This window comes from Cyprinodon variegatus, unplaced genomic scaffold (genome assembly GCF_000732505.1).
Source record: "Cyprinodon variegatus isolate N-32 unplaced genomic scaffold, C_variegatus-1.0 Scaffold168, whole genome shotgun sequence".
NCBI classification, from domain to species: domain Eukaryota; kingdom Metazoa; phylum Chordata; class Actinopteri; order Cyprinodontiformes; family Cyprinodontidae; genus Cyprinodon; species Cyprinodon variegatus.
The window spans coordinates 347,978-372,165 of record NW_015150621.1 but is presented as its reverse complement, the minus strand read 5'-3'; the positions used below and the strand labels follow the sequence as shown (position 1 = coordinate 372,165).

Sequence of the window (24,188 nt, the reverse complement as noted above, 5' to 3'; positions counted from 1 at the left end):
GTTGTTACGTTCTTTACGGGAAATTACGGACCTCTCACAGTTGCCCCTGGAACATATCCATCCGCCACCTCAAACTGTGAATGAAAATGCTGTCTATCGCAGAGGTCTTCAACAGGGGGTCCGCGCCCCCTAGAGGGTCCACGGAGGTACTGCACGGGGGTCGCAAAAGATTTGGTTGATTAGACTTATTTTTTTATATTCCCCGCTGCAAATTTTTTCCACTAATAGAAATGTCTTTAAAAACAAATTAACACGAATTCAACACACTGTAGTAAACAGATAAGTGGAGGCAGAAGGTGTCTTTCAGTCATCAATGCAAACATTCAGAGACACACAGGAGCTCTTTCAAGCTGGGCACCATTTCATTCACAACACCTGCCCCATCAACCTGGAATCAGAATCAGAAATACTTTAATAATCTCAGGGAGAAATTACTTTCATTACATTACTTACTCCATCTGTAATAGAGTGACTATAGGACCAGTTTGATATAACACAATTTTATACAATATATGTAATTAGGGGGTCCCCGCTCCATCTCGCCATCAATTCTGGGGTCCTTGGCAGGTGCGGAGCTAGATGGGGGGCCAGAGGTGGCCATGGCCACCCTTAGCCAATCATTGGCCACCACTGTGGCCACCCTTACCAATTTTTTCCCTCTAATACAGATGGTGACATCAGTAATAGTCTTAAATGCATTTTAACTTTTATATATATGATTTACTATTTTTTCCATATATTCATAATTACTTGACAACAAAAACACTCTGATTAATTATACAAATCAATACACTGATATTAAAGATTATAAGTACACAATTCCTGCTCTTTTCAGAACCAGATTTTGTGTTATATGGTGTGAAGAGAAAATGATGTCACTCTGCAAGTCATCTAGGAGTCTTCAGTGAAGTCATAGCTAAATAACAATTTTCAAAACGTATTAAATATTCAATTTAAGTAGATATTAGTACATTTAAATATCTATTTTATGCAAAATGATTATTGCTACAGGTAGGTAAGTAATGACAATGGAAAAGATTGAAGAACTCAAACTTCAAAGAATTTTATCCACTATATCTTTTATTTAGAAAGCATGGATATTTAAATATATACGCCAATTTGTTAGCAAAGGCTGTAGGAAAGTATAGTTAGTTTTATCTTTGGCTTCACCCTGAGGTTCTGGCGCTTATTCACTTTCGGCCACCCCTCAGTGTCCATTGGTTATTACCCAGCCACTCTTATAAACGTTTTCTGGCTACGCCTCTGGTCCTTGGAATGGAAAACGTTGAAGACCCCTGGTCTATCAGCTAAATGACAGTATCGATTAATGATGGGCCACATGACATTAATCTCTGTGTGAACGACACAGTATGTTATGCGCACAATATGCACATGGCCTATAACATTTATTGTGTATATGCGTACTAAACTGCGTGAACAGGATGGGTGAGAAAACTCATTGTGTTCTAACTTTGATGGGACAGTCCAATATTTTTCTGAAAAGACGTGGTTCACTCAACTGCGGTTACACCACATACACTTAGCAGTAATGGATCAGAGATCAGGTGCAGAGAATTACACTTTTAAAAAAATTACGTTGAGCATTTTTTAGAAATGTGATTTTAGTCTGCAACATTTTTATATAAATGATATAGAAGCAAATATAACACTATAGACAAACTTTATATAGTTATTGTCATTTAATAAAATGTATATCCATATAAATCATCTAGTTGTTGTGGTGACAATGTGCCAGCAGAGGGCGCCATAAACCAACCGAAACAGTGTTAGTTTGGCGTTGCTGGTTTCTTGAAATATAATACATTTGCTTCTTACCTAGCATTTTGAGACTAAATAATAAACTACACAAAACATGCATTTCAGATATTGATTGATTAAAATTAAAGCTTATTTTTCACAATGACAATAGAACAGAAATAGGCTTTATTGTTTCTTAGAAAAGTAATTGAAAGTGTAAATAAAGCAATCAGGTATAGCAAAATAAAAAAAAAAAGCTTATTATCACAAATAATTGGATAAACTATTTGCAGATTGTGTATTTTAGCTGCCATACATTAAACCTCTGTTCGTCATAGAATTGGCAAACATCATGTCCCTACTGTTAAAATACAATGTTATTGATGGGAACATTGAGAGATAAGAAAAAGAAAGATTAGCACAAAATATCTTAAAGTCATGTTTGGAACATTATTGAATCTTGAGCAGATGGAGGAAATGATGAAATCAGCGAAAGCCTGAAATTATTTTGATCTGTTCTTGCTTGGTGATTTTTTTTATTTAAACTCTTTATTCAAGATCTGTGATCATGCACACCCATTAGTCTGTCTTCAGAAGTTCTTCATGGTACTTAAGGGACACAGAGTTATCCCTCCCCCACACTCAAATTATACTTCATTGATTATGGGAATAAGCCACATGAAGTGACAGACTGAAGTGTCTTATGTCCTCAGCTTTAATCAACACCTCCAACTAACACCTCCGGCCAGCATTTACGCATTTACCAGGGTAACAAGAATACTGAGCATTCTTTTTCCTGGTTGCCCCGGTGATGCTAATTATAGGGTGTGGGAGGGCTCTGTGGGATGACAGAATTCTGAAACGGCCATAACGACGCAGGAGAGAGGCGTTCAGGGACACCCAGTGACGAACAAGGTCTTAGTTATACACACAAGCCACTCCCTGAAGCGTGAGCGTTCACAGGCTACTACACAGATTCCCCCAGGGACACGTGTGTATGCCTGCCCTACTATGATAATTACTGTGGTGAGATCACAGCACTTTGTGTGCGCATGACAGGCATATTTGCACATATGAATGTCTGTACGAAGTCACAGTTTTATGAGGATTTAATTTAAATGGAGTTTATGTCAACCTAATGAAGCTATGTGCTTTTATTAGGATGAAGAAGGAGCCCAACTGAGCATTATTGCTCACAAATATGCCTCTTTTGCTTAAAACAAACACACATAAACTCAAACCAGGGTGGAAAGTAAGTCAAGGGCTACTAAGCAAGGGAAAAGGGAAAAAGGCCCGATTGGAGAGCAGGGAGGAGTATAAAGCTGACTGGATCAAACATAAAGTGAAGGCACAGACAGCTGAGGAAGAGAGACTGAGACTGAATTGCTTTTCAGAAACGGGGTCAGAGAGGTTGAATGCCGAAAGAAGGCCCAAAGAGATTAAAAGAATATTGACACAGAGGGAGTGATTCATGTGTGAGCCAGAGGTGCAGAGCCAGAGAGAGAGAGCTGGGTGTTTGGGTTTAGAGGGTGACAGAGACAGAAAGTGCGTGCGGTCAGAGCAGACTGACTATTGTGGCAGAGGAGGAGGAGGTAGATGGGTTCGGTTCAGATGGCTCAGCTTGGCTCTCTTTATACTGTAGCAGGGAGGAAGGTCAGAGTGAGAGCAGCTGTCGCAAAGGTCAGCATATGTCTAGGGAACAGACTTCAAAGAGATTTTGATTAACATAGATTAAAAAGCAGTTTGTGATTTAGATTATTATTAGTTTTTTATGATATCTTTATTCTTCAAGTTGCTTTTTTAAGATGCTTCAAAGCCAAATTAAAGAAACTTGTGATGGCAGAGTTGTATGATTTGTCTCCCAGTGGATGCAGTCCCTAAAGCCTTACTAATAGAAATATCCAGATGGCCATCAACACAGGAATGGATGCATTCAAAAATATTTTGAGGACAATATTCAAGGCTCTTTTAGAGCTGGTCTCGAATACTCTAACTACATTATCTTAATCATAATACAATTGGTGGAGCAGCAGAGCTAAAAGCTGGACATTTTCTGTTAAAAAACTATCTGTTTTAAACCATAGACTACTGGAAATTAAAAATGATTAAACTGGTATCTAAGGCAATACTCTAAAGATCCAATATAATTTTCATTCTTTCCTTCAAAAATATACGAATTACAATTTAGGATAATATTTATCAATATATCTTTAAGTTTTAAAAAATACAAGACAAGTTGACTATATTATTCATTTTAAATGTTCTTTGTTTATTGATATTTGGAGCTGACTCTGCTGTCTGCTGTGACTGCATTCTATATCCTCTATCGTTTTGAAATGATTGAGAAAAAACGTAATATGCAAAAGCATTCACAGGTTTTACTTTACATAGGTAATAAACATTCATAGAGCATCTAGCTGCGAAGCTTTGAAATCTTTAGTGCCTGTGCGCTGATATTGAGTTCTTTCAAATTACATATTGTTTTTGTTCTACTTAATCATATTGCATCTATTAAATATAATAAATAAATGATAGTTTGTAGCCAGAATCTCAGCTATCATAATGTTTGATTAATAATGAGGCAGATGTCTGTCAAAAGAGGTTTAATAAAAATATTTAAGAAATATATAATTGATCATTGCTGAAGTACTTGCTAAAATCTTTGCCATTTTCTTCAGAACCTCGAGTTATATTAAATATAATAAACAAAACAAGCTACAGTATAGGAGAAGCTCAGAGTAAGTAGCACATACAAGATTATGATTATCAAACAGTGGAGAAAGTTTAGAGCTTTAAAAGTTTTAAACATCCTCTGGTTCCATGAAGTATGTTAGCTTTACTTTTTTTATTTGTGCTTTTCGATTTTATTTCTACAGATTGAACATTCATTCTAAAACAGCATATAAATCACTTCCTGGTTTGTTCTTGTTTTTTATTCTATAATCTTTTCATTCTGAGATTAAATAAATACACTGCTTGCATATGAAACAATAATTACAAATAATTTATAGACATAAAAAAACTACCAACCTAATAAAAAGGCTGGTTTAAAGATTTTCTTAAGAGTTTTTCGGTATAAATAAATATTCACCTGTTTCATCTGAATAATCTCCTTCAACGCAGAGAGAAAAATATAAAAAGGTAAAAACATGTCAGAAATGACTTCATTCTTCTGCACAGGGACCACTGGCTTTAGCAGATAAACCATGTGCACGTGTGTTTAGCCAAACAGGATGTGTTGCCAGGAGAAAATGTTCTTTCAGTGACTTTTATGTGTGTGCAAGGTGCACATGTGCATTGTTTCACAGACGGACTGGGAGAGAGGAAAATGGGGAAGTCGAACCATAATCTTGTGTCCGTGTGAAAGTGGTGAAATGAGTTCCATGCCTCTCACAATTCATGCATTTCTCATTTTGTGCCAATTCATCCCAAATGTAGAAGGAGCGGAAGCAAGAGAAGGGAGGAAAGACCTTCCATAGGGTGAATGATGTCAGTAACACAAGCCTGTGTGTGTTTGGAGGGTGGACAGTTTCTTTTGTGACTGTCTGCCTTTTGTTTGAGCCCATGGGTGGGATGAGAGCAGGCTGTCGTGCTCCTTTAGCGTTGCTCCATGTGACAGGCCGTGGGTCTGCCTGTCTTTATTTAATGGTGGGTATGTGAAGCCCTTTGTTTGCCGAACAGACTGTGAGACTTTAGTTGCAAGACAATGCTAAAACACATGCATGTTAGTCGTTGATCGGAATAAAATGCAGAGAAGCTGTTAAAGTTGAAAGGTCAGTGCGTGTTAGTTTTGATGATAGAAAAAATTAAGAGGAAAAAAAGCATGATATCAATAATATTTTTTTTTTCTTTTATAGGTCACATGTTTAAGGTTTTGGTTATTCAGGTTGCTTTTCACAGCATTTATTTCCTGCCCATCGTTAATTGGACCTTAAATTTGACCTCACTCGCTGTGCTGCTTGCTTTCAGTGAAGGCAGGGTTGCCTCCTGCTTTTTTGCTTTCCTCAAAGCTCCACCGATCCTCCTGGAGTCCAGACTCTCCTCTACCCCCCTTACTCCTGTATGCAGGCCTCTGTCTTTGTCTGTGCAGGTAGGGGAGGGCTGGAGTGACGCTGGGGAGACTGGTGAGCGGTTAAGAGGCCCTCTGGCTTTACCCTGAGGATAAAAACGCTTGTTGCGTGGCGAGGCTCTTCTCTCCAGGGGATTTGGAGGAGGCCCAGAGGCGCCCTGGGGTGACACTATGGATTGGCGCCCAAAGAGCTCCTGACGGGCTTGAGACAGAGCAGCAGTCAGCTCCTCCCTCTCCTGACACTCCCTCCATACTGTTTCCTGGAGTAACGCCACCTGGAACATGATGAGAACCGGCATAAAACTAACCCACTTTAACTCTTTTTTCCACATGAAATACATAAACTAATTAAACAACCATTTGCTGATTTGCACTGTAAAAGGAAGTGGAAGATAAGTCAAAAAATACTAAGACATTGTACTTATTCTACAGCACATAGAGAAATAAAAAGCTATGTGTCAACATGTAATAATGTATTAACTTAAAATGTAACATTAGTTATTTAATCCCATACATATCAAAAGGAATCTGTGAACTGAAACATATAATTTTACAATTTTCTTTTAATTAGATAAACCAAACAGAGCTTTCTAAAAATGTTCAGCTTTTTTTAGACACCTAAAATGTGTTTTTCACATTCGCCTATTTAAAAAAAGGTTTATCTCCATTATTGATGGGGTATCTTTACCAATAATTTAACCAAATACCATGTGGGTAAAGAGGCAACAGACAAATAAAGAGTCTAGTCTTACATTGAGAAAACCTTAACGTGTGTAAATGTGTGTCAAATTTGCTTCACTAGTTGATGGTGTGGACTCTATAAAGGAAAGCACAGGAAGTGGCATGCCCCCTGCTGGTGGATAAATGACAAAGGAACTCAAGCCAGAACCAGAGCCGATGATGGAGTAAATTCCCTACTAGTTCAGAGAAAGAACTGGTTAGACTCTGAAACAGAACCAATTCACCTCATAGATTTTTTAAACTCCAAATTATTAAATTTGAGTCCTGAGGAAAATGAACTAACTTTAAAAATTGCCATTTATTATGTACTAGACAAACTGGATATATGTGTAAAACCTCAACAACTAGCTACTCTAAGAGCTTTTCTTTTTTTAAATACATTTTTGCATCACAATTATTATCTGATTAGTTCTAACCAGACCAGTCCTGTTCCTGCCTTTGAAATGCCAAACTGATTTGCCATGTTTAGGGCAGAGGTCAGTTTGGCTGCCAAGGCTTCTACACCTCTGGTCCTGCAGCAATTCCTCCCTTTTCTTATTGGGTCTTGTAATCTAGAATGGTTGTAATATCAGGTGTATTAATTTACACGAATCTTTGAATTGGTCTCATGTGCATGCGTGTGTTTGGTTATTAGACTCGCAGCCAGGGTGTTTGGGAAAAAGAAAGCTAGACATACGAGACTTCTTTAAAAGTCTAAGTGAAAGTTATATTCAAACTGTGTAACATCCTTTTTCACACGCTTTTTCATATATCCACTTCAAGATCCTCCTCTGAATTAAAAAGCTCACAATAACCTTGTAACGTATAATAGTTTAATTAAAAGTGCTTATAAATCAAATATATTATTGTTATATATTATTAACACCACCAAAAAAGCAAGAAATATAACCTACAAATGTAATTTTATATATCCAAACTCATAATAATTGTAAAACTATGTGTTTTTAATCCACATGGATTGTTGCACCCCAAATTGTCCAATTGTTCATGCCATGCATCCATATAATTTGTCAGCAGTGAGAAAGAAGAGATGTAAGAGAAAGTGGAGAAAACAAACACAGAAGAACTACCGGTACTAGAAAACCCACTGAATTAACATATAATAGTTAAATTTCAAAAATACTTGTATCCTCTCCACTTCTGAAATCAAAATTTCATCCATGCTCAGTACCACAAACCCATACAATAACTGGTGCTTTTTTAAAGTAATGTGGTTGATCTTAAGCGTTCGATAAACAAGGACCCAATCCAAGATGAATGAAGGCAGATCTAATCTTTCTGCACCTCATTGTTTTAAGGACTAGTCAAAATATTTATTTGAAGATGAAAGGTTTGTCAAATATGGTGGTTTTCTGATGGATATAAATGAAGCTGAATAGGATCTTTTACCAACACACACTTACAGATAACCCATTTCTTAACCTGCCATTTCACAACAACAGGGATTAAACGGGACAAACAAAATTTAGAAATATTCATCAGGAGGTTTATATAAAGGCTTGCCTTTATAGAAACCCTTTAAGGCTTCAAGTTTTCAAGTTAAGTGAGAAGGTTGGGATGCTTTAGAGAGATAATGGAGACTTAAAGAACAGGCAGAGAGCGAAAGAAAATGCAGCAACCTGCCACTTCAGTGTGAAAATCAATTTCATGGCTACAGAAAAGGTGACTGCTCTGAGCAGCACCGATGACATTAAAAAGGGGCACAGTCAGAGAGACTCGGTCAGCAAGACCCAACAGGCAAGTCACCCTAACACAGCTGTAGCAATGCTGCAATAAAAGCACTTAGACTCTTTTTGGTAAAGGTGCACAAAAGCTCTGCAGAGCGACCAAATAAAGGAAATCTTCTTCCTCTATAATTAAAGAACAACTTAAAATCCACTGGCGGGAGCAATATGGGACAGATTACAACCTTTACATCCAGAGGACAACTGATAAATAAATGTTTTAGACATTCGGGAAAGAGTGATTAGAACCAGCAACACAGAAAAAATTGGATGATATACAGAAGCAGGTTGCAACATACCCAAGGCCAAAAATGTGAAATAAAAAGTCATTCTTTCAGAGCTTCCTGATGAGGTCACATGCTTTTCTAACTAACATGGAGCAAGAGGTTATAAATACAGCTCCCTGGCCCATTAAACCACAAACATGTGTCGTTTGAAAGGTTTACATCATTAAGACCATCTGCCATTTGATAACAGCCACGTGTTGTTTGCATCCTTCTGTGATTAAATGTTAAACCTAAACTCTCCCATTCAGCAGCTATAGAAGACTGCAGCAGATGCCCGTTGGCAGCCTCCATGGGCTCCTCTTGTAATTAAAACCATGCTCACAGTAAATGTTTACAGCCATTTTTGGAACGTGTGTGTTCAGTTTAACTATGAGGACGTTGGGAGGGTTTAGGACAGACGTTAACGCATCCATTTTGGATTATAAGTGATAATTGTATAATGATCTTCAACATTCAGATGGGGATTCAGAAAATAAGTGACAAGCTGTTTCTCCTTCATGGATTAATTTAAATGTGAAGTTACTTCTTCCTTTAGGATGAAATAGTTATAATCTGACTTTAGAAGAATAGTAAAACCATTGCCAATCATTAAATTAAGGAGTTTTTTTCAGGATAAGGTGAAGTTATTGCATCATCCAAGTTTGGTAGCCTTCCTTTTGCCTCTCTGTTGATTGTTTTGCAGTTTCCCTGCACAGATGTACTCCACATGTTGCAACGTGGAATAAGACAACCTTAAGAGAACATGTTGCTAATTTATTAATCAATGTTCTTCTTTTTGTTCATCTTTCTGCTCTCCTGATACCAAAGCTTATTAAGAATGCTCTTCAGTCTTTAAATTACTGCCTGAATTACTGTTAATTGATTGAAAATGTGAATGATTTTGCACCCAACACACGTATTTTAGTTGTTAGTTGGAAACTACTTTTCTAAATGGCTGTCCTGCCATGACTGATCACATTTTCCACCCATTTCTATATATACAGTCCTCCTCACCATTATTGGCACCCCTGAAGTTTAAGTACATATGATGGAATATTTCCTAAAGAAAAGACAAAAAAAAGAACGATTAGTCTTCGCAAAAGAGAACCTGGACAAACCTCAAGCCTTCAGGGACAACATTTTATAGACAGATGAAACAAAAGTGGAGCTTTTTGGTAATTCACACCAACAGTATGTTTACAGACAGCGCAATGAAGCCTTTAAAGGGAAGAACACCATACCAACATTCAAGCGTGGTGGATGATGCATAATGCGGTGGGGCTGCTTTGCGGCATCTGGTACTGGAGGCCTTGACCGTATCACAGGCATCATGAAATCAGAAGATTATCAAGAAATTCTAGAGTGAAATGTCTTGCCCAGTGTAAGAAAGCTTGGTTTGAGGCAAAGATCCTGGGTCTTCCAGTAGGATAATGACCCAAAGCACACCTCCAAAAGCACACAGGCATGGTTGAAAGGGAAAAAAATGGACTGTTTTTAAATGGCCAGCAATGAGTCCTGATCTCAATCCAATTGAAAATCTTTGGGTAGAGCTGAAATCTGCCATTGGAGAAAGGAACCCTGCAAATGTACAAGGGCTCGAGCAGATTGCAAAAGAAGAGTAGGAGAAAATGCCACCCGAGAAGTACAAGAAGCTTATAGATGAATATAAGAAATGTTTGGAGGCTGTCATGGATGCCAACCAAATATTGCAACCAAATATTAGGGAGGGGTGTCAATATTAGTGCACATGCTGGTTTTCTGTTTTGTCTTTTGGAATTAAAATATTTGTGTTGAAATGGTAACTGTCTTTCTTAAATTATTTTGGACCTTAAATTGAAAGATCTTGCTGATATAACTTTTGAATATTTCCATTTATTTCTGAAGATATTCACTCGGCTATGCAAAACATGAAGGGGTGCCAATAATGGTGAGCAGGAGTGAAATAGAAAAATCAAAGTGAAAGGAGTTTTTCCATACTTTGATGGGTATGGGGTATTGCAGTCTAACAAAATGAGCCAAATGATCCCCATTCCAAATGGTTGGACAAATGGTTGGTTCTTCTTTGAGCACACCATTTCATTTCAATTTCACTAGTTCACCACTTTTTTCAACAGTCCACACTTTCTCTGCTTTTTTTTCTTTCCCCATTGTCTTCTCTTATCCCATCGCCCGGCTTGCCACAGGTTTGCCTGCTGTACCTAGAAGTAGCTTTCAGCAGTGACCCAAACGGACACAGCTCATTGGCTAATTTGTATCACGTGTAGCCTGGTGCCGGGGCTCCAGACGGCTTTACCATATTAACAAGAGAAGCGGCGCAAGTGAAGTCAGACACTGTCATCGGAAAACGTGCAGTAATTTATAAATGTTTTAAATTAGTTTGGTCCGTGGCCTCTGGGCTAGAGGATGGCCATGGCTTCTTTATTAATGTAACAAGCAAAGAACTTTACACCACTGGCTTCTGGGAGATTGTGTCCACTTTCTCTTAATATATTAATCTTGATTTGATCAGTGTGGACTCCATGTGAACTAAAAATGAATCAAAAACCAAACAGCATAAAAAATATATATATCTGTTAAAACATGAGAAAGAAAACTAAGTAACCAAAGATAATGAAATATACACGCAATGTGAAATACATTCTACAACTAAAGCAACTGGGGTTGCTTCAAAACAATGGCTATTAATCACAATGGCCATTGTTTTTCACCTTCTGGTCCTCAATGGTGACTGAATAGTTGGAAAACTAAATGGTGCTAACAGTACTTTTTGATGTGGAGGTTAACTTACCTAAAGAAGTTATCTGCTGTTGTCAGCAAGGCATTAAAAAAGCAAGTTAGATGGTGCCCAGAAGGATTAAGCTTTAAGAATTTAATTTCGTCTTTCCACAGAAGCATGTTGTCTGATTGCTAAGTCCACAACAGCAGAGAGTTAGATTTCAGCAAGTGTTGGAAATTTTGGTTCCTTAACCTTTTTTACTTTTTGCAAATTTGTTAATTTTAAACCGGACCTGTTTGTTCATATGAAAGAGCCATTATCACAGAACATCAGTTCATACCCACCATGATCGAGGATGTTTTGTCTACTGGTCTAAAGCAAATTGACAAAGAATTAAGTTTAGATGATAACAAGTAGGTGGAACTTGTTAAGTTAAATTTGTAAGTTATTTTATGCTGCTATTTTGGTCATACAATAGTGGGATGTGTAAATATATGCAGCTGTTTAAACGCTCACTGTTGAAGATGTCTTCATTCCCCAGGGGAAAGCCCCAGAGACTTTTTATGGGTTAATTTGTGATGCTAAATATAGGTAGGAGCTAACCCCTTTGGCCTTGGCTTAAACCTCTTGGCTTCTTAAGCTGCTAAGGTCCACCGCTGGGCGATGGACCATTAACAGCTAAAGGTTTCAACTGCTTAGATTGTTTATCTTTATTTCAAAACCTTGTTTTACATTGATGGCTCTCTCACATGCTACGCATTACCTCTGCTCCTATTATTAAAAAAAAAATTGTTCAAGTTAGATTGTTTTTCTTTAACTTTTTAAATCAAAAGTTTAAATTAGTGTCATTGGCAAGGATCAGATATCGGTTACAAATCTCTAGTAAAAAAAATCTCTTGACCTTAAGTTCAATACAAACACCTTGCTGATTGCTCCAAAATGTGCAATTATATTTAATCAGAAGGAACTTAGTCATGATTATGTAATTTTGTGCAGAATTATTTATGACCCATGTGTCACTCTTATATGCTGTTATTGTGACTTTTGAGACAGAGTGAAACCTTATTCACCTCATTTAGATGCATTCTGAAAGACCTGCAGGATTAGCCTCCTTCCTGCTACTTTATATACCAATTAGTGTTAGACCACTTGCATGTTTGCGTGTACTTGTGTGATGACGTGCCGGCCATATTAAGTGAGAGGATGCAGCCATCATTAGGGGCCCTTAGTGAGAGCAGGATTACAAAGCCATTAGATGGAAGTCACATGCAAACTCACAGAGCTCCTGCTTTTTATAGATCACTCTAAAACACATACCACTGGGACACATAAACAAAGTACACACATATTTTTGACTTTGTGCATGATTGTGTGTTATGTTTAACTTAGTCTTTAACAAGAGGTCATGGGTCAGGCGTTGTTTCCTACAGACACTGAGGCCTTTTCAGTTGTCCTGCTCAACAGCAACAAAACAACAGACAGAAGGGAGGGGGCATGAAGACCTGGGGAGGGGTGGGGATGGGACATTTGGGCAGAATCTGACTGGAAGGAAAAGAAAAAAACTAAACAAAGAAATCAGTGAGGCGTGAAACTTACTCCAATAAACACAACCAGGTGTTTCTGTGTTTTGTATGTACAGCTTTGTGCACGTTTCACACTTATTCCCTAAGACAAGTATTTTTTTGTTAATTCTAATGAATATTGCAAAGAGCTAATGAAAACCCACTAAACATTATTTTAGAGTAAAAAATGTATTAAAGATAAAAAATAAAAATAACCTTTAACACAAAATATTAGGCTGTTATCTTGGTATGGTCCACAACATGAACTGTAAAGTGCCTTGAGATGACATGTGTTGTGAATTTGGCGCTATATAAATAAACTGAATTGAATTGAACATCATAAGGACTAGGGTTAAATTATCTATAAAGCATTTTAAAATGATGGTTCTGATAATCAGAAACAATAAAATAACGGATGTTTATTATTTAGAAGGAGGATAAGCCACTGAAAATATTTTCTTAAAGAAGCTGGTTGTTCGAATTTTATTGTTTTTGATTGGCCAAAATCCTGGATTGAAAATTAGAAAAGTACTCTGAAAGAGCAAAGCAGCTAATTTCAACTCAAATAGTGACTCAAATCTATAGCTAAAATCCGCATGGCACATGATCTGGATCATTACCAAATTTAAATGAATTGTTCCTTGGCTTTAGGCACAACTCTGGTTAAAAAAACAACAACATAAAATCCATTCATATTTTTTCAATTGTTCCTGCTAACAAACCAACAACATTCCCTTTTCTTGTGGGTTAGTCTTCAGTATAATACATCTGGATTTTTTGAGTCTGATGCCGAGGCTGTCAATAGTAACTGCTGCCACCCTCTGGTCTAGTGTGGAACTGCTTGTTCACAAAACGTTAGACAATCTCAGATGATAATCTGGATACTCCTGTATCCAGATCATAATCTGGATACAGGAGTTTTTTTTACTTACAAAAGAGTTTTGTCTCCGCCCAACCTGTAAAAACACATTTTCCTTAGTGCGATGAGAAAATCAGTCTGAGGGTAGAGACGCTTTCGAGAGCATAGCTGTCATCAAGCGTGGCTGCTGGATAGAAAATCGTGCACGCGGTGAGATCTCAAGCACTATCCCAAGCGCGTGTAAGAGGAGCTGGTGCGGGTGGAGAGCGATTTTCTCCATTCGAAGCGGCACTTTCTCGTGCATATGTGCAATGGTAGATAAACCATGTGCAGAAGTAGTTTAACGTACATGCGAGTATGTTTAATTTGCTCGTAGGCATTTTAAAATAAATGTGACATTATAGGATTGTTCTTTGGCACCAAAAAAATTCATAAAAATCCATCAATAACAGACAAACTCTCCTAAAAATCCAGGGAATCTAGATTTTTTGGGGAGGAAGATGAGAGACGACTGAGCAAACATAGGCTGCTAATAAAGCCTCCATGCCATTCCACATTAATGCAGCACCTTATTTATATTAAACAAAGAGTTAATGAGTGCTATGTTTACACTATGAATGGCTTCATCTCATATTCAGAAACCACTGAATATATTTGGACAAAATTTCTGTCTGAAATGTTTTGTTATCCGACAAAGAAACTTTATTCAGTTTTTTATTAGTTGTGAGCTACGATCATAAAATTTAACAGTCGTGTGTGAATTATGTGTCAATCTGAATGTAAACTTTTCTTTTTTAAATAAACAACTAAAATAAATGAACTCTTTAACCACGTTTTAATCTCTGGAGATGCAGCCATGAGAGGCAAAAAAAAAATCTATTTCAAAATAAATCTGCACTCTAGCAGCCAGGGCCACAGAATGAATCATTCATGCGTATATAGTTCTATTTAGATTCATAAGATCAAATGTGCAATTCAAAAACATCGAAAAATGTCTTTATTAACTCATTAAGCAAAAGCAAACAGTCTTTTAGGCAGGGTTTGAAAACACATTTACACACAATTTAATGTGAGATAAACATCATTATCTATTAACGCAGCAGGAGTCTACATTAGATCCAAAACTCCCATTTGAACATGATTCTGGTAATTTATAAGAACTTAGTTTATTGGACACAAATCTATTCTTTTCTCTAGTTGTTGTTGTTCTGTCTTAGAGTGGCCTGTATTTCCCAAGAGAATGATCATTATACTGTTGTCTGGAAAAACAGATGGGTGAAAGGTCACGGATGTCCTTCAGCAGTCGGGGAAAATCCTCAGACTTTGACACGGTAGCTTAGCAACAGAGTAATATCACAAGGTCATGATCAAAACCAAGTTATCTCCAACCAACACACACACATAGATCAATACTACTGAAGGAAATACACAATAAAAGACGAACCAGATACAAGCTGGGATAGATAATTGAAGATGTAGTTAAGAACAAAAGAAAAGAATATAAAGAAAACGAGGGGAAAAAGGAAAGGTTATTGGAAGAGATGATGAAAACAGATCAGCATCGAGTTCTTTGATGGCATGGTAAAAGAAAAGGGCAGTTTAAATGAGATGAGGAAGATAAGGATGGTGGTGCGGGGGAGCTGAAGGTCTACGACTGACATAAAGGAGCATGTCAGCTGTGAAATGGGCGTCAGGGCACCTTGAACTGGCTGAACCGTTCTGGACAGGCACTCTGAAAGGAAGGCAGTTAAAGAGGAGGATGGAGAGCAGGAAGCGAGGGCTGGAAGCAGGCTGTCACACTGCAACACTACAAAGCTCAGCTGCATCAATGTGAGGGGGGGAGGTAAGGTGATCAAATGATTATAAGATGACAGGAGGCAGATAAGAAATTTATTAACCTTTACAGGCTAGTATAGGATGATGCTGCATCTTCAATCCAGACCTGAAAGCAACATCTTTTATGTGAGAAAAAAGTCCTCATGTCAGAAAATCTGGGCTTCCTTATTCATGAATCACTTACTGTTACAGAAACAAATCTTTTATTTATTTATTTTTGTATAATGTGATTCGGTTCAAAGAAAGCATTAAAAATATAAACTTTTGAAAAATCCCTTGTACAATAAATTAAATAAATAAAAACTAAATCTAAAGGGACTTTTAGTCTGAGATCCTTCCTGTATTCCATGGATGGAAAATGACACTGGAGGCTTTTTTGTAATATATGCTCTTTAAAGTAGGAAAAACAAGAAAAACAGACTTTGTACTGCACTAATCAAAAAGGAAACAAAATAGGTATTCTGCAAAGTATTCTCACACATAAAATAATCTAAACCATCAGAGAAGGCTTTACAATAAACAGGTTTATCCTGCCAACGTGAACAGAGGTCAGGATATTGAAGGAACCTGAAAAATCTCCAAAACTCAATGTTGAAGACTGCACCAAAAAGGCTCAGTCCAAATACTCACATTAAACCCTACATCTTTCTATAAAGTGTGCAGATGGAGGAAGTGCACTTCGGGGTTTGAGTGTGCAGGTTACACACGTGCAAAATCTAGAGAATTCGAAAAGTTGTAGAGGAGACATTGAAAGTGACAGAACCCATCACTGTCTTTATAATGTTTATGCTAAAGAAATGATTTTGAAATTGTGTTCATACATATACAGTAAAATATTAATTATTTTGATAATTTCAAGTCTGAAAACAAGTGTTTTCTTCAGCACAAGCTCTGGAGCCCAGTGTTAAACCTTATTTTCACCATAAACGTACATAGCCAAGTAAAAAACATATCGTAAATGAGGAAAGGATAGAAGAACCGACATTAGAATATACAAGAAAACCCATGGGAGAATGCATGTAATTAATAAGAAAATGAACACAAAGGCATTTTTGAAAAAAAGTATTTACACATTACACTTATTTTTTACATATTTACACATATTTACACATTACGCATGTTTTACTTATAGTTTCTTACTGCTTTCATTGTTTTGATAGAGGAGAATTATCTAAAACACATCAAAAACATTTTTTGTAAGTCCCACTTAACCTGTCAATGTCAATACTTTGACCCATCATAAGATGTTTCTTGCGTGATACCAGAGACACCTTTTATAGGCCATCATTTGGGACTGAACCAGCTGATATTAATTTGCACTGACAAGGGGAAGGATTGCTTTCTAATTACTAGGAGATTTTGTCTGGTTTCTTGGCTTTCCATGTCTTTTTGTACTTTTGCTTTCTTCTCGTGTTCAATAATTTTTCATTTTCACTTTATTACACATAACTCTATTTCTGGAGATCTATGGTTTGATTTCTTTGTATGTGTGGATTGCATGAATTGTTACTGACATCTGGTGAGAAAAACAGTCGCGTGTTCAATACTTATTTCACCCCCTCTATGTACCAATTCTAAATTTGTTATCAATATTGAACAAAATTCCTCTACTTCGAATTCTGTTGTTAACTGTTGGTTAAATGGTCCATTTAATAAATTTTAAGTGAATATCACTGAGGGTCATTGTTACTAAATGTGGTATATTTTATTTACAAGTTCCTTATAATAATTAAATAGAAGAGGTTTTATTGGAATAGGTTTTATTGGAATATTAATGATCAATTTATCCTTTATTAGTTTTGTCCTGTTTCTCTCTGTGTTGCCCTGTTATAGACTGGCGACCTGTCCAGGGTGTACTCCGCCTCTCGCCCATTGACAGCTAGAAATAGGCACCAACAGTCCTCGCGACCCCACCAGGGATAAACGTGTCAGAAAATGGAGGAATGGATGCATGTATTACGTATAAGGTTTATTTTATAAAAATTAAAAAAAATTTTTTTTTGGGAGGTTAGGAAAATGAGATAAATTTAATCAGGGTGAGCTTAATTATTGGAATTTAAGGGCTGAGGTATGGCTTTGCATATTTTATTATATCTAAAGTGTTTATTTAGTTTGGTTAAATATTCTAAAAAATACCATTATCTAATAAATCTTAAACAGAAAGTATTCCCAATCACACCAATCTTTAATGAAAATTCACTTTTTGTTGCAAATTCTCCCCGGGAGTATCAATAAAACAGGAGCCTGTGGTGAAGAAGAATTAACTGAATATCAATTTAGAGACAAATACTACCTGGTTGTGATTTGTGGATGATTTAGTGTGAATTATATGTTTATCAAAATCAAACATCAATGCACAGTAGCTTGATCTTCATCACATTTCCGTTTTTTTTACTTCAAATGTCACATGCAGCAATGAATTGTTGGCAATACACTCTACCTTTTACATTCAACCCTGTGCAGGAAAGCACAATTGAAGTATGCAAGGCCAGGAGTGCGGGTATTGGGCCTGGGAAAAAGAGTTGTCTTACTGCACACATATATTCTTAATTAGACACTATTGAACATGGCAACTGGTCATTTACTTGTGGTGCAAGAAAAATAAGCTTTTCCTTTCTATCATCACTAACATAAATGTGGGGTTTTACCTAGACCTGGGTGTTTTAGCAAGATGGAGAAAAGAAAAAAAAAACATTGAAAAGCCTCTGATGTTCTTTCTTTGGTGTTTAAACTTAAAAAATCTTCAGAATTTTTGGATTCTTTGGAGTAACAAATAGCCTCGAAATTAAATACGAGAGATCATCGAGTATATTTCTATGGGACAATAATCAAAAATGTGGACAAAACAACAAAATATAGCCCAAGATGAATTAATTGAAAACTGTTCTCGAGGCCAATGACAGATCCAAAAACAAACTTAAATGTAAAACCTGAGGGGAGAGATTAAGACACACAGAAGCAAAGACTTCAGAAAGACGTTTTGCAAAGATGATGTATAGTCAAAGATCCCTCTGTCTGTTTGTTCCAACCCTGAAACATTGCAGGTGAAGCAGCAGCAATATTAACCAAACCATGTAGCACCAGCCATTTGGGGCACAGAATGTTTTTCTATTCCTTTACTTCAGGCTCCACTCAGAAACTGTTGCTGCTTTAAACATTAGGTCTGAACCAAGGCTGGGGGGTTTGCATGTTCTCCCTATCCCCCAGCCCCTTACAAGAATTAACAATGGAGAAACTTTTCTTAAATAAATGAGCTCTAATTAAAGACTGGATTTTAAAAGGTTAATGAGGATGAGATCTTGCAACTTTAATTACCTTTATTAAAAATAGTTTTTAAGATTTCACCAGCATCTTTATCAAGGATGCCAATATGTCCATATTTGAAAGGGAATTGGATCTGGATCTTTTGGAAGTATGTAACTCCCTGCATAATTATAATAAAGCAATTTATATGCATGAAACAAGCAGAACACAATGGCAATAGCCATACTGCTCCACTTGTGAAAGTAAAATCTGTTGGGCTCTTTTTGGCATACATACAATTATTCTTATTGCCACTTGCCAGACAGGACACTGTTAAAAAAACAAAAAACAAAAAAAACAAAACAAAGTATGTAACTAATTCAAGTGAAGAATCAGAGCAAAATTCATATTTAAAAAAAGATCTTTCCCTCATGCATAATTCCAAATGTTCTTCCAATGAACTCAACATGACAGATTTACATGTTTTTTATAGAGGACATGACATCCTGTTCTTCCATGCATTTCTATTTAAGGCTTTGGATGTTTTTATGTATTGACTCATTGGATTATAAATAAACCTACAGAAAAAAAAAATCACTTAAAAAAGTTCCCTGTTTTGAATAATACTTTTAACTCTTCCCAGAAAAACCTATGAAAATGAAGTCAAACCATCTTGACCAGGTGATTTTCCTACTGACATTTGTTTAAAAGCAAAACCTAACTCTTCTATTTGTATTTCAGAGTCACATAACATTTTGAATGTGAAGTCGATTCTAGGAATGTTGTGTTTAGTGCTTTCCAGAAAGAATATTGAAGCTATGATTAACAGACTGAGTCACAGAGAGATCTCTCTGATTTCTCCGTCTCAGATCATAAGGAGACACAAGTTGAGTCTGAGAATTATATTCGAGCTTGTTGAAATATTTTCTGAAACTTGAAAGGAGACTAAATCAAGCTTTAGAAGATGTACACAACAGAGACACAGGAGAAATAAAGCTAATTTTGGTGTCACATATAGTTGTCTAGCAGAAGTACATGAAACATTCTGGAGATCTCATTTCAGATTTTCCTTTCCTCTGGGTTTAACAAGCCTTTTTTTAAGCCACAGCATGTAGCTGTTGTCAGCAGAATAGAGCTGAAGAGAGAAAACATCCTAAATACTTTCACAAGGTTATGGGAAAACAGGGCTGCGCGTGTAAAGACTGCAATCAAGTTAAAAAAAACAAGAAAAAAACCCACTGACCTCCCTGGAATGCATGCTCAGTCAGCTTCAGATAGGTGCAGATTTTCATTATTTTCTTCTTCAATGAAAACAGTATTATCAAAATAACATGAGATGAGATGATAGGATGAGTGAAAATTAAAGATCCTTTTGCATATGTTTAAAAAATACATTCAATCAGCTGCATTAATCTCGGGTAAGGTCATCAAAACAATTAGCAGATCAGAAATATTCAGGGGCAAGTCTATTATTAAAGACATATAATTTCAGTTTCACTGATACATTTCAGCAGATAATTTAGAACCAAGAGAGAGAAACAATGAGACGTTAGCTTGTTTGCATGGGCTTGCGTGTGTATGTGTTAGTGGTTAGACAGCTGATGCATGTCGTGACTGCAGCCTCACACTCCTCCCTTCACATCAGACATGGTGAACACATTCTACCAAAGTTACTTTCTTAAAGTCCTGTTTTTGTTGTACTTTCCTCAGACATATACATACACAGTGGCTCTCCTTCATTCCATCTTTGGAAAAAAAAAATGTTTATATGTTCATCCCAGCTTGTTTCCTTTCATGCTCTTCCATCTTTTCAGGTTTTATCTCTCCGCTCAAAAGGAGCTGCATGTGGACGGTGCTGGCACAAAGATGCATCACCGCACACTCTGCTGCTGGAGCAAATATGAACTCTGTGTCCAGCACTCTCCCATTTCTGCCCCTGTAAAAGTCACTTCCTTTGTTCGTCTGTGACACATTCCTATAAATACACAGTGGCTAAATTTATACCGGGCGTTGTGTGACTGGTGTTGGCACAGATATAAATTGCAGAGTATTAAGCAAGAGAAAAAGACCTTGTTGTCATGCTGACTTCTTAAGAAACCAAGACAACCATTTAAGAGACATTAGTGGCACGAATCGAGTCAACCTTCATGCTGCAGTCAGGTCTTTGAGTCTTTTTGGGCCTTTATTCAAGTTTCACATGTAGACAATAAAGTTTTTTGCCAAGTTGTCTTTTAATATCAGATCCAGCTCAGCGGGGGTTAGGTATAAAACCTCGATTTCCAAGTCTTGTTATGAAGCGAGTCGCAGTTTGATTGAAGTCTAGACTTTAAGTTATTCGAACAGAACATCGACCCTCATGTAAGAACTGTTCGTACAAACAAATTAAATTCTTATTTGTACAAATGATTTAGGAGAAAATATCACATTCACCATTCATCTCCTATTTCTCTAAAGTATGAACAATTCTTTTGAGTGATGCAGACCTGACGTAGGAGTCCTGTGCAACCAGCCAGCTATTAACCAAACCTAGTTTTTCAATAAATGACTGCATTTCTTTTTCTTAGATCAACTGTTATTCAACTACATCATTATATATCATGCAACTCTGCAGTTATAAATAAGTTCTGTTTAATTTGCTGATGAAAGAACTATTGGTCGCTACCACCGCACCTGGCATGTCGGCATCCAGGGGACACTGGCTGAATTTGTTGTAATAAAAAAAAAGAACATTCAGAGATCAAGCTACTATTAAAAAAAAAATAAAAAAAATTATGTTAATACATAAAATGTGGAATGTTTGGGTCTACATTTTACCAATTAGTTTCAATGTTAACATTTTTATTTGTATGCGTTTTGAGAGAATGGAGAGTACGATCTCTTTTTAAAACACACACACAGGTGCATGTATTAAAAGGTTTTGTTGAATGTTTTAGTGTTAATTGATGGAGAACTCATCAAACATTTATATTATATGTTGCAACAGTGCAAGCACTGCATTTACAGCTTTTGTAATGTATTTCACTGCTTGACTTCCTTTAATTCTGCTGCTCAGCTCTCAGTCAGCTGATTTTCGATCTTTGAACCCAAATAGTTTTTTTCTTTCTTCGTCTTCTATGCCATTTCTATGAATAAACAACTCCTGATAAGCGTGGGAAGTTGTAGCCCTCCCCTTTATATATGTAGCCTTATATAGCATTGTTGGGGTGGTAAATATGCTGATTTATTTTTCTCAGGTACACATGCTCTCTTACACAGTTGGACTGCATCAGGGTTATGAGGACTATTTACTGAAGTTAGGAACGTTTGTTGAATCTGATGTGTCGTGTTAAAAAAATCCCATGGTAAAGAGAAAAAGTAAAACATATTTGCAACAAAAATGTGAAAATGTTTTTGCATGAGGTCCATTGATCTTAGCCATTGCAGCGAGACTCTGGCTGTATGTCAGGACTCATCTCGTTATGTTCTTCTTCAGCTTCTAACAGTTTTTTCCAATATTATTCTGTATCTAGCTCCATATATCTTCAAGGCAGCCTAGTCCTTTGTGAGAAACAGCATTAATATCCCAAGCTGCCACCACCGTGTTTTACTCTGGTGTTTTCAGTGGTGAAGCACAGTGCTTTAGGTTCTATCCCCGTATAGCATTTTGCATGTTAGCCAAAAAGGTTAAACTTGGTTATTTTATTTTATTTTTTTAATCATAGCACCATCTCTCAACCATTTTTTTTGTTATGCTGTACTTTTCTTTTATCAAACTTTAAACAGGAAGTTTCTGCGTACAAATGCAAGTCATGTTTTTTTTTTTTTTTAGAGGGAATGAAGACTTTTAAAAAGCACTGTCTGCCCACCTCTTGCTGAAGTGCAGCATTTTTCTCAGCCATCAGATCCAGATCAGCTCTAGCTTGGCTCAGCTCTTCCGCCTCCTGTCGGTACAGCTCCTCCTCTCTCCTTTCTGTCTCTTCAGCCCTCCTCTTAGCCTCTCTGCGTCTCTTCTCCTGCTGAAGCTCCTCTTTCAGATGCAGTACCTCCAGCTTTCTCTCCTCCAACTAAACAGGAGAGTGAACATTTAAACAGTAATGCTTAACCCTCATATTCACCCCATTTCAGAAAAAAAATAATGTGCTGCTCTTATTTTTTTCACTAATTGCAAAAGGTGCTCACTAGCTGCTGTTATATATATATTTTTTTGGTAGGAGGAAATCTGCAGTTAAAAAAAAAACAAAAAACAGCAGTACCAGAAAGAGGTATTTAGCATTTATCTACAAACTGGAAATGTAATGTCGACAAATTAGTGACCCAATTCGTTTTAAAACTTCAGTGTCCTTCCTCGTTGCTCATACATTCAAGCAGTGGGTGGAAATATATTGGAGGATGTAGGAGGGCTGTTTGCGTGTCGCTCTCTGCAGTCTCACCTCCGCTGTCTGGATTTAAAATCTCTTGCAAACCACAAAATTAATCATACTGTCTGCATGCAATTGTGTGTGCTACAAGAACTCTAAAAAGCATGCAGTGTAAACACCCCCACAGGCAGGATCGAGGACAGCAAGGCAGACGAATTATGAGGGTAGCTGTTGGAAGGAAGTTAGAACAGCTCTTCTTTAGTTCATCTGGACCTTATCGAATTAAAGCAGGCTGCATCACAAACATTATCTTTAGGCTTTGTTAAACTGTTGAAACATCTATCAAAGTTGCTGCCCTGCTCAAAATGTTGTCACTCAAGTAAGAAAAAGAGCACTTTGTCATAAAATATGTCATGGATTATAAGTCTGTGAAGATTTTACAGAGGAATTCAATCATGCACCTTCTGGTGGAGCTGTGAATTTTCATTATGACTCTGAGAAATCAGCATCTGGTTCTTCTCTCTCTCTGTCTTCAGCTTTATGTCAGCCTCCCTACGAATCTTATCCAACTGCTCCCGTAGGTGCAATTGACTCAGAGACCTTTCTTCTCCCAGAGCAGAAGCCAGCTGCAGAAAAAAAACAAGCAAAAAGAAACAGAAAAAAATATATAACATGGTTGAAGAGGAGTCCATTTTAGGTCATGTAGATGGATTTGTTGATAAGCAACTTAATTACTATTATTAAGGTCTAGAGAAAGACTAGTTCTTTCAGACTTGAGCCAGGCAGTAAACCTTTTCAGTAAGAAATGTTGTCGGAATTTGAATAGGTTTTTTTTTGCTTTTTGAGGGCAAGTAGATTCTACAATATTTTTGAAGAGGTTGTGAATTTTCTCAGAGGAACAAGAGTTAAAACCAAATGTACAGGTGGAAATATGCCTACTAATATTTAAAAGTTACATGATAACTGGGATAATTGTGACTGGATATTTGACAACAAATACTATTAGAATATATATATATATATATATATATATATATATATATATATATATATATATATATATATATATATATATAT

At 36.8% G+C, this 24,188-nt stretch overlaps 1 protein-coding gene across 1 annotated transcript in view; it reads right to left on the bottom strand.

The window, feature by feature from the left end:
• Nucleotides 1-5,631: 5,631 nt before the first annotated feature.
• Nucleotides 5,632-24,188, bottom strand: part of LOC107086958 (leucine-, glutamate- and lysine-rich protein 1-like) — a 46,755-nt gene continuing 28,198 nt past the window's right edge. The window contains exons 5-7 of the mRNA XM_015378265.1: nt 23,573-23,737; nt 22,620-22,817; nt 5,632-6,102 (exon numbers count right to left, since the gene is read on the bottom strand). Of these exons, the coding sequence (XP_015233751.1) occupies nt 5,662-6,102; nt 22,620-22,817; nt 23,573-23,737 (804 nt within the window). The 3' untranslated portion in view covers nt 5,632-5,661. The remainder of the gene's footprint in view (nt 6,103-22,619; nt 22,818-23,572; nt 23,738-24,188) is intronic.